The 14144-nt window shown below is 41.1% G+C and overlaps 1 protein-coding gene across 1 annotated transcript in view; it reads right to left on the bottom strand.

Annotated features, from left to right (window-relative positions):
- Positions 1-13383: 13383 nt before the first annotated feature.
- GAD2 (glutamate decarboxylase 2) overlaps positions 13384-14144 on the bottom strand; it is an 86316-nt gene continuing 85555 nt past the window's right edge. The window contains exon 16 of the mRNA XM_078450332.2: positions 13384-13743. Coding sequence (XP_078306458.1) covers positions 13570-13743 — 174 coding nt within the window. The 3' untranslated portion in view covers positions 13384-13569. The remainder of the gene's footprint in view (positions 13744-14144) is intronic.

The following is a 14144-nucleotide window of genomic DNA, read 5'->3' as shown; positions in this document are numbered from 1 at the left end:
GGAGTAAAACCTGCTCCCAGTGTGCTCAAACCCGCGACTCTGTGCAGCAGCGCATGGTCTCAGTTGACGTTTTGTTGCAACAAACGAGGAAACAAAACCCCTCAGTTAAGTGAAGAGCTACCCAGGGTGGCAAACAATCACATTCGTAGTGAATATGTTGTCCTGGTTGACTCCCCAGCAGCAGTTCTCTTGGGAGGCAATTCTAGTGCCATGGGAAGAAAGAGCAGCCACAGGACAGGGGAGGGAACGGAGGGAACAGGCTCCAGCAGCTTACTCTCGACAAGAGCCTTGAAGGTATTTTCTCATCGAATCCTTACAACCTCTGCGAGAATTATCACGAACCCGATTTTACAGACGAGGAAAAGACATTCAGAATTCATAAAGACAAGGGACAATATATTACGGGGGAGTAGGGAATTTTGTCATTAGTCCAAGAAGTACTAAAGGGGCTTCTGGAATTCTGGAATAGCTGTCTTAGATTCAGAATGAGTCAGGCAAAAGCACTGGGCCATGCCTTTGCCAGTTCTCCCATCCCTCAATTCCTGCCCTGAGTGTTGTTATACCTTCTAGATTAATTGGTGTCAGTGGCTCGGGGCCCTTCATGCATTGCATTTCTTCCCCGACTGAGTAATCTCTTATGATAAACTATTATAGCTCATCATGACCTGGGCAGAGATAAGGACCCGATGTCAGAATTAGATGGAATTAGATTTCTCACCCATGAATCACTGTAGATGGTCCATCCTCAATAGATATTTTACCTGAGATTCCATCTACCCTTTGGAAGAAGTGAAGTGAGGGGATGCTTTGTTTCTGCAACTTTACCAAGCGCATACACAGAAAGAATACTGTTTCCTTGCATCTTGGCTCCTGCGTGACAATTAGAGTAATCTTCTCTTCCCCAAACATAAACCAGAGCAGGCTCAGCCGTCTGTGGAGACGCACAACGAGGAATGTTTCTCCGTCTAGAAGAGATCCCAGCAGCACAGAGGGAATGTAAACCTTCCACAACAACTGAAATAAAAATGGACACTAGAGAAAATCCCTATTCTTTACTATCTTGATCTTGACAATCCCCAAACAGACATAATAGGAAATAAGGAGAAGGCAAAAGATTTAGCAGCAAGATTTCCTTGACTGACTGAAATCTGAGTTGAAAGAAGTCCTTTGAATCTCTCCTCTTCTCAACTTGGTATAATTGGATTTTCTTGGAATTTACAAATTTAGCATATTTAAATAAATCGGAATTCCTCTTAAAGTCATTTTCTTGCCAACCATGATAAGCTTTTGATTACTTTTCCACAGCCAGAGGCCCCAGTTCTGACACTATTTGAGATCCCAAACATTTTTTCCAAAAATGGGAAACGAATCCAAGTAGAGAGTGGAGCGCTTGTATTTTATTTGTGTTTAACTGTGCACATGCTACATGCCAGGACCAATGACAGCAGATGCTGGCCAGGGAGGACCTTCAACTCAGTACTTTTAGTGCTTCCTTGATACTTGTTTTTGAGGTGTTGGAAGCTCTTTAATGGCTTGGGGGAGACAAAGTCACTCTTCCTTCTTGAGTTGTGCCCCGGTGATACATTTTCATTGTATAAATGGAAGCTCATAAGCCTTAGGTAAGAACATATTAGCAATTCCAATGAAGCCAAAGCTGAGTCCCCTTCCATTTTGCTCTAACTCTGATGGGTGCCTGTCTGAGGCAAGGATGTGCTTTGGGGGACAGGGTTAAAAACAAGTACTGGAGGGGCGCCTGGGTGGCTCAGTCGGTTAAGTGTCCGACTTCGGCTCAGGTCACGATCTCACGGTTCGTGAGTTCGAGCCCTGCTTCGGGCTCTGTGCTGACAGCTCAGAGCCTGGAGCCCGCTTCAGTTTCTGTGCCTCCCTCTCTCTCTGCCCCTCCCCTGCTCATGCTCTGTCTCTCTCTGTCTCAAAAATAAATAAACACTAAAAAAAATTTAAAAAAACACAAACAAGTACTGGATAAGTCATCCCATCTAACATAGCTTACTTCCTTGTTGCCTCTTTACTCAGCTGTCTTGTCCAGCTTATCTGGGTCTCCTCCTAGTCTCTATTAATACTGAGACCGAGGTGACCAAGGCTTCCTCAGTCACCCGCCTGCTATTCTCACGGTTGATGATTCGTAGAATGGCCTTCTACAGGAAGATGCAGCTGTCACCTCCTTTATGTGTTTGGGACAATCTTCTCTAGCGGAGTTAAGGATGAGGGGCTTGCATCTAAGCCTGGACCTTACAGGCACAGCATAAACATAAAATGAACACGTATTGAACATTTGCTAATGTTCCAGGCATCTGGTTTTCTTCTCATTTGAATCTTCGTTATCAGTCTATGAGATAAGTACTATTTTTGCCCTCACTTTATAGCTGAGACAACTGGGGTTCAGAGAGGTTAAGTGATTTGCTCAGGGTCACAGAGCTAATGAAAAGCAGAGCTGGCATCTGAGGCCAGGCAATCTGGCTCCAGCAGCTGCCTCCTTTGGAGGAATGTATGTGAGCACAGGTCTCCGATCTCTCCTGGTAGGAGCCTAGGTTTCTAGGCTGCCACAAGCCCACTCTGTTAAGGATCCTCCCATAAAATTATAGTACTCCTAAGTGCCCATATACTAAATCAGATTTGGAGTTACTTGGAGCCATGGAAGTCCTTGGGAAGGAAGTTAATAGGACTCGGTGCCTCTGTAGACGGCAAGGACAAGAAGAGGGTCCCGTGGGAACCCTCAGCATCCATAATTAACACCTCCAGTTTGTTGTTTTATCATAAATGTTGGGCAGGTAATTCCAACACTGGTTGGGTTAGCATGGTGATGGGAATCCCTTACTATTACACAGGAAAGAAATATCAGGTGAGGACGTGGGAATGGGGACATGTTTTAAAATCTCTCATACTTTGGGGTAATACCATTTTTTTTTACAATTTAAACAAATCCCCTCAGTTATTTGGTCTTCCAATACTCACATTTACAAATGGGATGAAGAGGTTAATACAACAATAGAACTTGGTTTCTCTGCTCATATTCATCTTTCTCCCTATTCCCTACAGCAGACTTCCAGGAATTAACCGGGATGGCAAGAATCAAGAATATCCCCGAGTTTATAAAGTCTTTGCCAATCAGAGCTTCCTTTGCACAAACAAAGACAGATGTTAAACCAGGTGCTTTTCCTAAATGGACATTTTGATGTATGTTGCTGCAAATTGTCAGTTTCCACGCAGCGGCAAATGGTATCAGATGTGTAAATTTGTTTGAATCACAGACAAGGAAACTTCAGGAAATGTAAAGTAGAAAAAGAATTGCCGTTCTACTCAGTGGAGCACAGGAAACATCCAGGTCACAAAACAGTCCTATAACTCACTCTCATATGAAGTCAGCAGAGTAAAGCAAAGAGATGGTTTTGATACTTCATAGTCAGAGCTTCTCATCCGTCTATCAAAGACTAATTTTGAAAGTCTTTCTTTATTTGAAACATCATGAAAGATCTTAGGCTCTAATATCCTTAAGTAGCTGCCTGGGGGGAAAAATTAAAATCTTATTATTTTGCATGGCCAAAGATAACACCTACCTGGGTAAATCACAATAAAATGCAAGGAACGAATGAGGAGTCTGATGCCAAAAGGTGTGGGGATGTACGTGAATTTGAAAATGAAAATATTATTGGTGGACAAGTAGACTACACCACATTCCAGTGTTTTAAAGCATTTGATTTGACTTGCAAATACTCAAGTCAATTTAAATTGCATTTATTAAAGGCTGATCAACTGCCTTGAAATGGAAGTTGGGGTGGGGAGAATCTGAAAGATTTGATGAAATGAGTGGTTCTCAGATTTATGGTTTACATAAAAAAATACAGTTAGCAGAGTTGGTAACTCTTTCTTTTGCCATCACTATCGTGTTAGAAATGACAGGGCACTGATGAACGACAGCAACAACAGAATGTAACAAGGGCAGAATCTGAGATGAGAGCCTGCCCTTCCAAATGAATGGCTTTGGTGGTACAAAACCCCTTCTTTGTTGTCCTCATCTTCTATAATTTGCCCCAGTTTGGAGAAGTCTTCATTCTTCTTGGGTCCCCCAGCCCAGGGCTTGTGAAGCTATGGGCCAGATGATCTTTCAGAGTCTTTCCAGGTCTCTAAGCCTGTGACTAGGAGGCCTGTTCTTGCCCTTGAAACACCATGGACAGACCAGAGTCACAGATATCAAACAGTTGGAGAACGTTTCCAAAGCAACATAGATGCCAGTGAGCCTTACAGAGATGGAACATCTAAAAGCACAGTGTATTTGCTTAAGGGTACGTGAGGAAGGCTTTGTGGGGAGGTGAAACTGAGTCAGGTCTTCGTGTTAATGGTGTTTTCTTCTGGTGGGAGATTAGGCAAGTGAAAGTAGTTCCTGGAATTGGGCTACTGGTAGAGGACTCAGTGAGATGGGTGTGGAAAATGGGCTACAGTTTCCCTCAGCCAAGGGGCATGCAGATCTGAGATGGTCACTTACTTGGGCTTTGGTCTATTTCCATCCACCCTCTTGGCCCCTCATGGCGGCTTTATCCCGTTTTTTTCTTTCTCATTCAATCATCTGTCCTCTCCATGGCAGAAGATGGCCCATTGGTAGTTATTTTACCCTTTTGATGCAATTTTTATTTTACATTTCCTCAGATAAAAATAGTTCAGCAGCTGAGAGAAGGGTAAACGGTGGCCGAAGAAGGCGTGGGGTGGTATAGACTTCTTGGAGCCTGCTACCTTCCTCAGCCTCCCTGCTCCCTGCCTTCCTCCCTTCTGGGCCTCCCCCATTCATAGGCACAAAGAAACGGTTATGACTATTTGCCAGCCAATGCTCACGGTGTGTTTTTATAGCGCTTCTGCTTATTTCTTGGGAAATCAACCCCTCCAGTTCTCTTTAAACTTGGGCTCTGAGCTACTGAGCATTTGGTGAGTGCTTGATCCTCTTTTGTGTCAATTATTAAAATTGATTTGGATTTTTTAAATGCTTATTTATCTTTGAGAGAGAGAGAGAGAAAGCACTTGAGCAGGGAATGTGTAGAGAGAGAGGACAGCAGGCTTTATGCTGACAGCAGAGAGCCTGATGCAGGGCTCGAACTCACGAACCATGAGATCATGATCTGGGTCAAAGTTGGGTGCTTAACCGACTGAGCCACCCAGGCGCCCCTGAAATAGATTTGAATTTTATTGTGGTACCACTAAGTGCATTAAATTATAGTGGATGCGGGGCGCCTGGGTGGCGCAGTCGGTTGAGCGTCCGACTTCAGCCAGGTCACGATCTCGCGGTCCGTGAGTTCGAGCCCCGCGTCAGGCTCTGGGCTGATGGCACGGAGCCTGGAGCCTGTTTCCGATTCTGTGTCTCCCTCTCTCTCTGCCCCTCCCCCGTTCATGCTCTGTCTCTCTCTGTCCCAAAAAAAAAAAAAAAAAAAAAAAAAATTATAGTGGATGTGTGTGTGTGTGTGCTTTTATCTGCATAATTACATATAAGTGTATGCAACTGTGTCTAGATAGAATATCTATATACATACATACATACATATTTGTATATGTACTTTTTTTAATGTTTTATTTGTTTTTGAGAGAGAGAGCACAAGTGGGGGAGGGACATAAAGAGAGGGGACAGAGGCTCCAAAGCAGGCTCTGTGCTGACAGCAGAGAACCTGACGTGGGGCTCGAACTCACAAACCATGAGATCGTGACCTGAGCTGAAGTCGGACACTTAACTGATTGAGCCACCCAGGTGCCCCCGTATGTATGTTTTAATAGGCAAATAAATTAAAGAAGATTACACTGGCTGGTCCTGTTATTGTAAAACATAAACAGAACCTCAGACAGAGTTGTCCAAGATGGTAAAAATTGGGTTAAGCTGGACATTGCCTCCAGTTTAATTTTAGAGCTAGCTGTGTTTGCCCAATTGCAACAGCCAGCTCAAAAATCAAGTTAAACAAGAAGTCTAATCCATAAAAGCAGAGTGTAAGAAGCCCAAGGTAAAATGTGAAGAATCATATAATAGAAAATTTCAAGGTCTAAGTGAGGCGGGAGTGACCATAGAAAGCTGATATATGGCCGGGCACTATCAAAAAGCCTTTAGTAATCATGTATTATCAGGATGTTAGAATGGGCATATTGCTCCTTTTCTTACTCATTCATGTTTGAATTTTCTCATTTTGACAATGATGGAGTCTAAGAAAATTCAAATTCAATTTTTCTGATCATAAATTTCTTGGATAGGCCATGGTTTGCATTGTTATCTCCCACCGAGGCATTTTAGAAGTTTGCAAAAAATGAATAATGAGAAAATTGTTATGAAAAAATTAAGTGAAATGGCATGATTAAGAGTGAAGAAATTCAGATCAGTTGGTCTGGGAAGGCTTTGCCAAGGAGGTGGTATTTGGAAGAAGGATCCAGCTGTGGAAAATTCTTGGGCCAGCGAGTTCTCAACAGAGGGCATGGTAAGGGCAAAGGCCCTGGGGCAGGACTCAGAAAAGGCTAGGTGGCATTGAGTGTGGGAAAGAGCGGTAACGATGGAGATGGGAGATGTGGGTAGGGATATACGGAAGACGAGATGAAGACAGACAGTCTAGAAGGGTTCTAGAAGGCAGGGTTCTGAGGCTTCACCAGGTGTATCAGCTCATTGCAAAGTGCTGCTAGTGCTGTGAATTCACTGACTTTGGAAAATGGCTAAGCTTCTCTGAGTCTCATTTTTCCCATATGTCAAATGAAGGTGCTGGATTAACATATGAAAGCATCTGGCATAGAGTAACTCCTCAATAAAACTTAGCTGAATTAATTAATGCATCTGAGGGCCTTCCAGATTTGTAAACCTGCAATCTTTTTTCCACTTAGTCTTTTGATTTGTTTACTATTTACTTATTTATTTTTAAATTTGAAGTATAGTTGACATACAATGTTACATTAGTTTCAGGTGTACAACATAGTGTGATTCGACAAGCTTATGCATTATGCTATGTTCACCACAAGCATAACTACCATCTGCCACCACAACACTCTTACAACGCCATTGACTGTATTCCCTATGCTGTACCTCTTACTCCCAAGACCTATTCATTTCATAACTGGAAGTCTGTACCTCCCTCTCCCCTTTACCTATTTTGACCATCCCCTTCTCCCCTGTCCTCTGGCAACCATCAGTTTGTTCTCTGTATTTATGAATCTGTTTCTGATTTATGTTTGTGTCTTTATTAAACTTTTTTTAGATTCCACATGTAAGTAAAATCATATAGCATTTGTCTATCTCATATAGTATTTGTCTGACATATTTTTCTTAGCATAATACTATCTAGGTCCATCCATGTTGTTAAAAATGGCAAAATCTCATACTTTTTTATGACAGTAATATTCCATTGTGTGTATGTGTGTGTGCACATCTTTATTCTATATATATATGTCACATCTATATACTACATCTTTATTCATCCTTTAATGGACACTTGGGTTGCTTCCATATGTTGGCTATTGTAAATAATGCTGCAGTAAACATAAGGGTGAATACATCTTTTCAAATTAGTGTTTTTTTGTTTTGTTTTATTTGGTAAACACCCAGGAGCAGAATTACTGGATCACATGGTATTTTGAGGAACTTCCATACTGTTTTCCACAATAGCTGCACCAATTTACTTTCCCACCAACTGCGCACAGGGTTCCTTTTTCTCCACATCCTCACCAACACGTTTCTTTTCTTTTTGATTCTTGCTTTTTTGACACGTGTAAGGTAATATCTCATTATGGTTTTGATTTGCATTTCCCTGATGATAAGTAATATTGAGCACCTTTTCACGTACCTGTTGGTCATCTGTATCCCTTCTTTGGGAGAATGTCTAGGTGTCCTCCTCCCATTTTTAATTGGATTATTTGATTTTTTTGGTGTTGAGTTGTATAAGTTCTTTATATATTTTGGATGTTAACTCCTTACCAGATATGTCATTAGTAAGTATCTTCTCCCATCCAGTGATATAAACCTATAATCTTAAAACACATTCCACCTACATTCTTCTTGGAGATCAAGTAGCTTCCCCCACCCCATTTATCAGCTGAAGGAGTTTTCTTGCCTAGAGTCATCATGGAGAGGTCCAGTGACAGTAGGGATGGAGGGCCTTCTACTTGTAGGACACCACTGGAGACTGCAGAATTTTGTCAGGGGTGTGTGTGCTGTTGGAGGGGGAATATAAGGGAAGGCTGATAGCATAGAAGGATAAGAAACAGACTCCACTTATAATCTACGTTGGTTAAGCAGAAGAAAATGCAAAAGGTGATATTTCCAACCTGAACTTGTTAGATAAGTGCCCAGTGAACACCACTGACCAAGAGCAGGTAGTTGGGGAATCCAGAGAAGGGTGGGTGTTTGAGGAGGTGACAAAGCTGATTTATAGAAGTTATATATAATTACCAGCATCACTACAAGAACAAGATTGTTGAAAGCTTATTGTGTGCAAAGCATCATGCTAAGTGCCAAACATATGTTTTACTTAACCCACACAAAATCTAATGAAGAAGGCTGTTGTTGTAACAATATCCATGAGATCCTGCTCTCTAGAGCAAGGAGGAATGGAGATTCTTCCCAGGCTGAGGAAATAATGAGAATAAAGGCAGGAATGCACAAAGTGTTCTCTCTTTAGCTCTTGTCTATTGGGTCCCCTATAAGCAATACTGAAATTATCGAGAAACCTTGTCTCTCCTTCCCCTTTATGTCCTCCTCCAGCCCTGCATCTGCTTGAAGTAGTATCTACTTACTTCAGACTAATACCTTTGAGGGCATCTCAAGCCCATAGGGGCAGCCTGGACCTGATGAGGCACATCAGGATATATTCCACCAACTAAATTCCCATGGCTTTCTAGCATTTAACCTCTTAACCCCTAAGAGCGAGCATGGGAGAAAAGCCCTTGAACACATGATACTTCCAAAACTCACAACCCACAGAAGGGCAGAAATAACCAATATTATACAACAGCTTGCAGTAGCCCATGTGTATAGCATCGTATCATGCTCCTGATTCCTCTGTGCCCCACCTGTCCTGAAAGCTGTGTGGGCCTCACTGGCTTTCCTGGGTCACAGGCCATGGGCTATGGGTTTTGCTATAGAATTAAAAATCAGGGAAATGAGAACATTAACTGAATATTTGCTACTATTATGACAATATTATTCTAGTTTTAGTTGTGATAATTGTCATGACCTTTTTCTAGGAACCCTTTTACAGATTCATATACAAATAATCTGGTGTCAGGAAGGATGTGGGGGAGGGGAATGGTTGAAACAAGATTCAGTCTCTGAATCAGTAAATGTTGAATCTAAGTGAAATCTATATGGGAGTTTATTGTCTCCATTTTTGTATGCATGTGTAATTTTCCATAATAAATGTTTATTTTTATTTTTTTATTTAAAAAAAATTTTAATGTTTTTATTTGTTTTTGAGAGAGAGCATGTGAGTGGGGAGGGGCAGAGAGAAAGGGAGACACAGAATCCAAAGCATGCTCCAGGCTCTGAGCTAGAGCCCACAGAGCCCAACACGGGGCTTGAACCCATAAACCATGAGATCATGACCTGAGCTGAAGTCGGATGCTTAACCAACTGGGTCATCCAGGGGCTCCTAAAATGTTTTTTTTTTTTAAAGATTGGATTGGATCATGGGGCACCTGGGTGGCTCGGTTGAGTGACCAACTTTGGTTCAGGTCATGATATCACGGTTCATGAGTTGAAGCCCCAAGTTGGGCTATCTGCTGACAGCTCAGAGCCTGGAGCCTACTTCTGATTCTGTGTCTCCTCTCTCTGTCCCTCCCCTGCTCATACTCTCTCTCTCTCTCTCTCTTTCTCTCTCTCTGTGTCTCAAAAATAAATAAAGACATTAAAAATTTTTAAAATAAAAAATAAAAAAAGATTGGATCTGATTGAATGATTGAAGCCAAAGCAGTAAAACAACATCCTTCAGAAGCAACAGTAGGAGTCAGAGCTTTTTCCCCAACAAAGACCCACATTCTGAGCTCCGTGACAAGGAAAGGGCCTCTTATTCAGGCAATTCATTAAAAATTAGCTCCACAAAAAGGCAAAACCAGAAATAAGCAACCAAAACCTGAGGTGTGTCCACATTTACACATTTATTTGGGTTTAGAGAGACAACACAGATAAAGTACTTAGATCATACACAGGTTTATATTTGGTAAGAAGAACAGGTTGCCACATGTTTATATTTTTTATTTTTTCTGTCTTGAGTAATGGAGTAATGTTGGGAAGATGGCGATGTCTTCCAGAAACACCAATTGGGAACAGTATTTTGGCACACGTAACTAATAAATACACAGTGTTTGTACTTAGCATTTGAAAACAGGAAAGCACGTGCAAGATAATACCCACCGTTAGGGTCCTTGATTCCCTGTCCTGCTGCTATATTTACACCCGTGCATCCTTTGTCCATATTCTGAGGGGTGGCGCCTGCTCCAAAACCCTGGCAGGGACAATACCTGCAATTTGTGAAGGGTTGTGACAGTCTATCCACATCGGTTTCTTCTATTTTCGGAGATGAAGTAGCATTCACCTTGCCTTTTGTGAAATCACATAGTTCTCAAAGGAGATTTCTCAGTGGGGAGCTTAGCCGAGGGCATGTTCTCTATTAGAGCTGATGTGGAGGGTGTACAGTTTAGCAGAGAGAGGGAGGGGGTGAGAGTACAGCAATGGATGCAAATGTAGTTCTCATATCAGTACAGCTACCACACGGAAAACGACATATCAATAATATATTGTACAAGCTTTTATAGCAACACATGTTGATTTGCAACACCATACAGTTCAGATCTAAAGTGCGCAACCCCAATCTGAGGTGACGGGACAGTACTATCAATATAAACAAAGGCAACACGATTATACACACAATTGATTTCCTTTCCTTTCCTCACAAGCCTTGTGACAGTACATGAAGTCAATACCATTTATGCATCTCAGATAAAGACATACCACTTTTTTTCAAGTATTTAAAAATAATAAACACAATATTGCTGAATAAAATGAAAATGGCCATGTCAACTCTGATTAAGCTAAAACCAGGCTTTTCTAAAATTTGTAAAGGATGGTCCCCTATAAAGGCCTTTGGCACTGAGAATTTGAGCTAATGTTCAAAACAACCTTCCTTCCTTATTCCTTCTCTCCCAAGTAGATTACAGACCTACTTTAAAGAATATTTATTAAACTACTGGGACCGATTAGGCTTTTATTTACCTCCTTTTCTGGGTTATGGTTGGCAGGGATTTTACTGCATAGGATTGAGCAAGGCTCCCGGCCAACTTAGGGAGGGATCTGGAAGGGGCAGGGGTGAGAGAAACAATCTATGGGTAGAAGTTATTTTGCTGGAATTTCATGCACAGGTACAAATGTTCCTCCTTTTAAATTCTGTCATACTATCAAGTTAAAAAACAGCAGCTTCTGACAGAGAATCTGTACCACAAGGTATAAGCATCCTGGGGTTAAGAGGGATCTGTCTAGGGCAGGGCCCTGGACTCCACCATCTTCTCCAAGCAGGACAATGGGTTTGATAGTGACTCTGCCTCTGAGGTAGGACCTTTTGGCCTGAGGCTCAAAATAGGTGGGCAGCTCTGTGCTTAGTCTCAATAGCCGATATCTAGAAAGGAAGGGGATGCTTGGCCATTAGACATAGCCTAGATGGGGAAGCTTATTCCTTCATGAAATTCTGGGGCACAGATAAAAGTTTTCTCCTAGTCGTCATAGGGAAACTATTTGCTTCCTAAACAGGAAAGACCCAAACCTATGTTCATTTCAAGTATCAATGTTTCTGTATATAATGTGGGAGAAAGAATGTAGGGGCAAGCTCGTGCAGATTTCAGATGGTTGGATCTTGTGGTATATATTATAGGGCATTTCTTTCTTTCTCCCCTTGTACACCTGAGTGTACTGAATACTAATCTGGCCCATATAAAAAGGATGAATGTTTCTAAGTTTCTATCTACAGTCTGCATCTATGAGTCTGCAGTCATCATTCTAGTACTTGGAATCCAACAATCTGTGGCCGCACAAATATCTATGAGAGCTTGTTAGCTCGTGTCTCTCCATCAGGTTTATAGAGAAAGAAGAATGCTTTCAAAATATTATCTTGAATTCTAAAGATCTTACTATTTCTGCATACTCTGGTCACTTTGGATCTTGATGAGAGGCAGATCAAAGAAGGTCTTAAGATGCTGTCTCAAACTCTCAGGTGAGGAGCTCACTTTATGAGAGGAAAATAACCATCCATGGAATAGAAATTAAGTATTCTGGATTTCAGTGATGAGGCCTAGCAGGAGAGAATTTTTGTGGGTAGGAGAGGGGGAGGGAATGAGAATAAGCAATTACCCAGGAGGTAAATGACTCCTCCCCGGACAGTGGCAATATGGTGCCCAGGATGACATCATTGTTCTCATGCAGAGATCTCCTGTCTCAGGGCTGAGTTCAATTTTCTGGGCTCACCACATTTCTGGAGCACGCTTCATTCCTCTTTGCTCAGGCTGATTAGATTTTATTTTTATTTTACCTAATTAATCCAAATGACGTACTAAAAGAATATTGTTTGGGAAGATGCCTCAAGAACTGGCATCAACCTTCTGTTCAAAACAAGCTGAACTGGAAAGCAGAGAACAATTACCCTAGTTTAGTCTAAGATGAAGCTTGGCTTGCCAGGCTTCCTGAGCGGCTCTGCTCAGGGCCAACTGGGTGGAAGACTTAACTAGGAAGAGAATCTTATTGTTGATCTGGTCAGTCATTTTAAAGAACTTGCAATATTCTTTTGTGTTCATTTTGTAATACTAACTTTAGGGATGTGATAAGCCATACCCTAAATAGAAAGAAGGCAAGATACCTTTTAAGAATTTTGTGGGCCTAGGTTTCAAAACAACTTTACTGTTTATTGTGCCTCCATTAAAAGAAAGAGAAAAAAAAAATCTGGCTTAGTTTTTATATCTGCCCCTGCAGTTTGTATAACCCATATAAAATAAGAATCTATATGTTACAAAATAGGATTTCTTTTTAATATATATATTTTCCTTTTGTAAAATTATATGTATTTAAATACATTTGAAATGTCGCTATAGGTAAATTAGAAATTTTTTTTTTCTAATACTATGAAAAAGGCAAGAGTTTTTATTGTCAGCATACATTTTATATGTACTTTCTCCTTTTGACTGCACCCCAAAGAACCTTTTATGATTCAGGGGCAATTTGGCACTATTCAATCATACTACTCTGAAGTGAAAATAAAGTTTGATTTGCACACTATATTAAAAGTAAGGGAAGTATTTAAAACAATTTTAAGCTTCTCATTATTGATTAGAACACAGCCTTTTGTCGCTAATTTTTAGAGAGGTATTCTAAACTTAAGAAAGGATTTTTAAAAGGAGCAATGTGGTTTTTTTTGTTTTTGTTTTTTGTTTTTTGATTTTTAAACTGTACTCTACTTTGACACCACAATAGAGAAATAGATTTACTTTGGAACAAACTACAAATACATTCGCACAGTTTGTGACAACTTAATTGTCTACCTAGAGAATTGAAACAGCTCAGTGAGCTAATTATAAATCTTGTCCAAGGCGTTCTATTTCTTCAATCAGGAAGTCAATGTCTTGGTGAGTTGCTGCGGGATTTGAGATGACCATGCGGAAGAAATTGACCTTGTCTCCCAAGGGCTGATAGCTGACCATTGTGGTCCCATACTCCATCATTCTGGCTTTAATCACTGGGGCCACCTGTGGGAGAGACCAGATCAACATAGTGACTCCTGGGGACTCTTCCTTTAGCCAAAGAACCCAATATCAAGTAGCACTTTTAGTTTTTAACTAAATAACTAAACTCATATTTGTTTTCCTTAAGGGAATTGTCTCCAAGTTTTGGGGGGAATCAGGGGACTAGAACAGTTTCATACATCCAAAATCTTGAAGGTGATAAGATGAATAATAAATGATAGGCTCTCAGGTGCTTTCCATGTCAGGTGATTCAAGGCCTGAGACCGCAGGCCCAAAATAGAGTCACTTATGCTGGGCCATTTAACCAAACCCCAGGCTTCGTACCTAACCTACTTGCACTCTCAACTTTCCCCAGAAATATAGTCTGGTCAGAAATATAGCTGGTCAGTCAGGAGTTTTCTGAT

Source organism: Panthera onca, chromosome B4, assembly GCF_046562875.1.
Source record: "Panthera onca isolate mPanOnc1 chromosome B4, mPanOnc1 haplotype 2, whole genome shotgun sequence".
In the NCBI taxonomy this organism is placed as follows: Eukaryota; Metazoa; Chordata; class Mammalia; order Carnivora; family Felidae; genus Panthera; species Panthera onca.
This window is presented reverse-complemented; position numbering and strand designations above follow the sequence as displayed.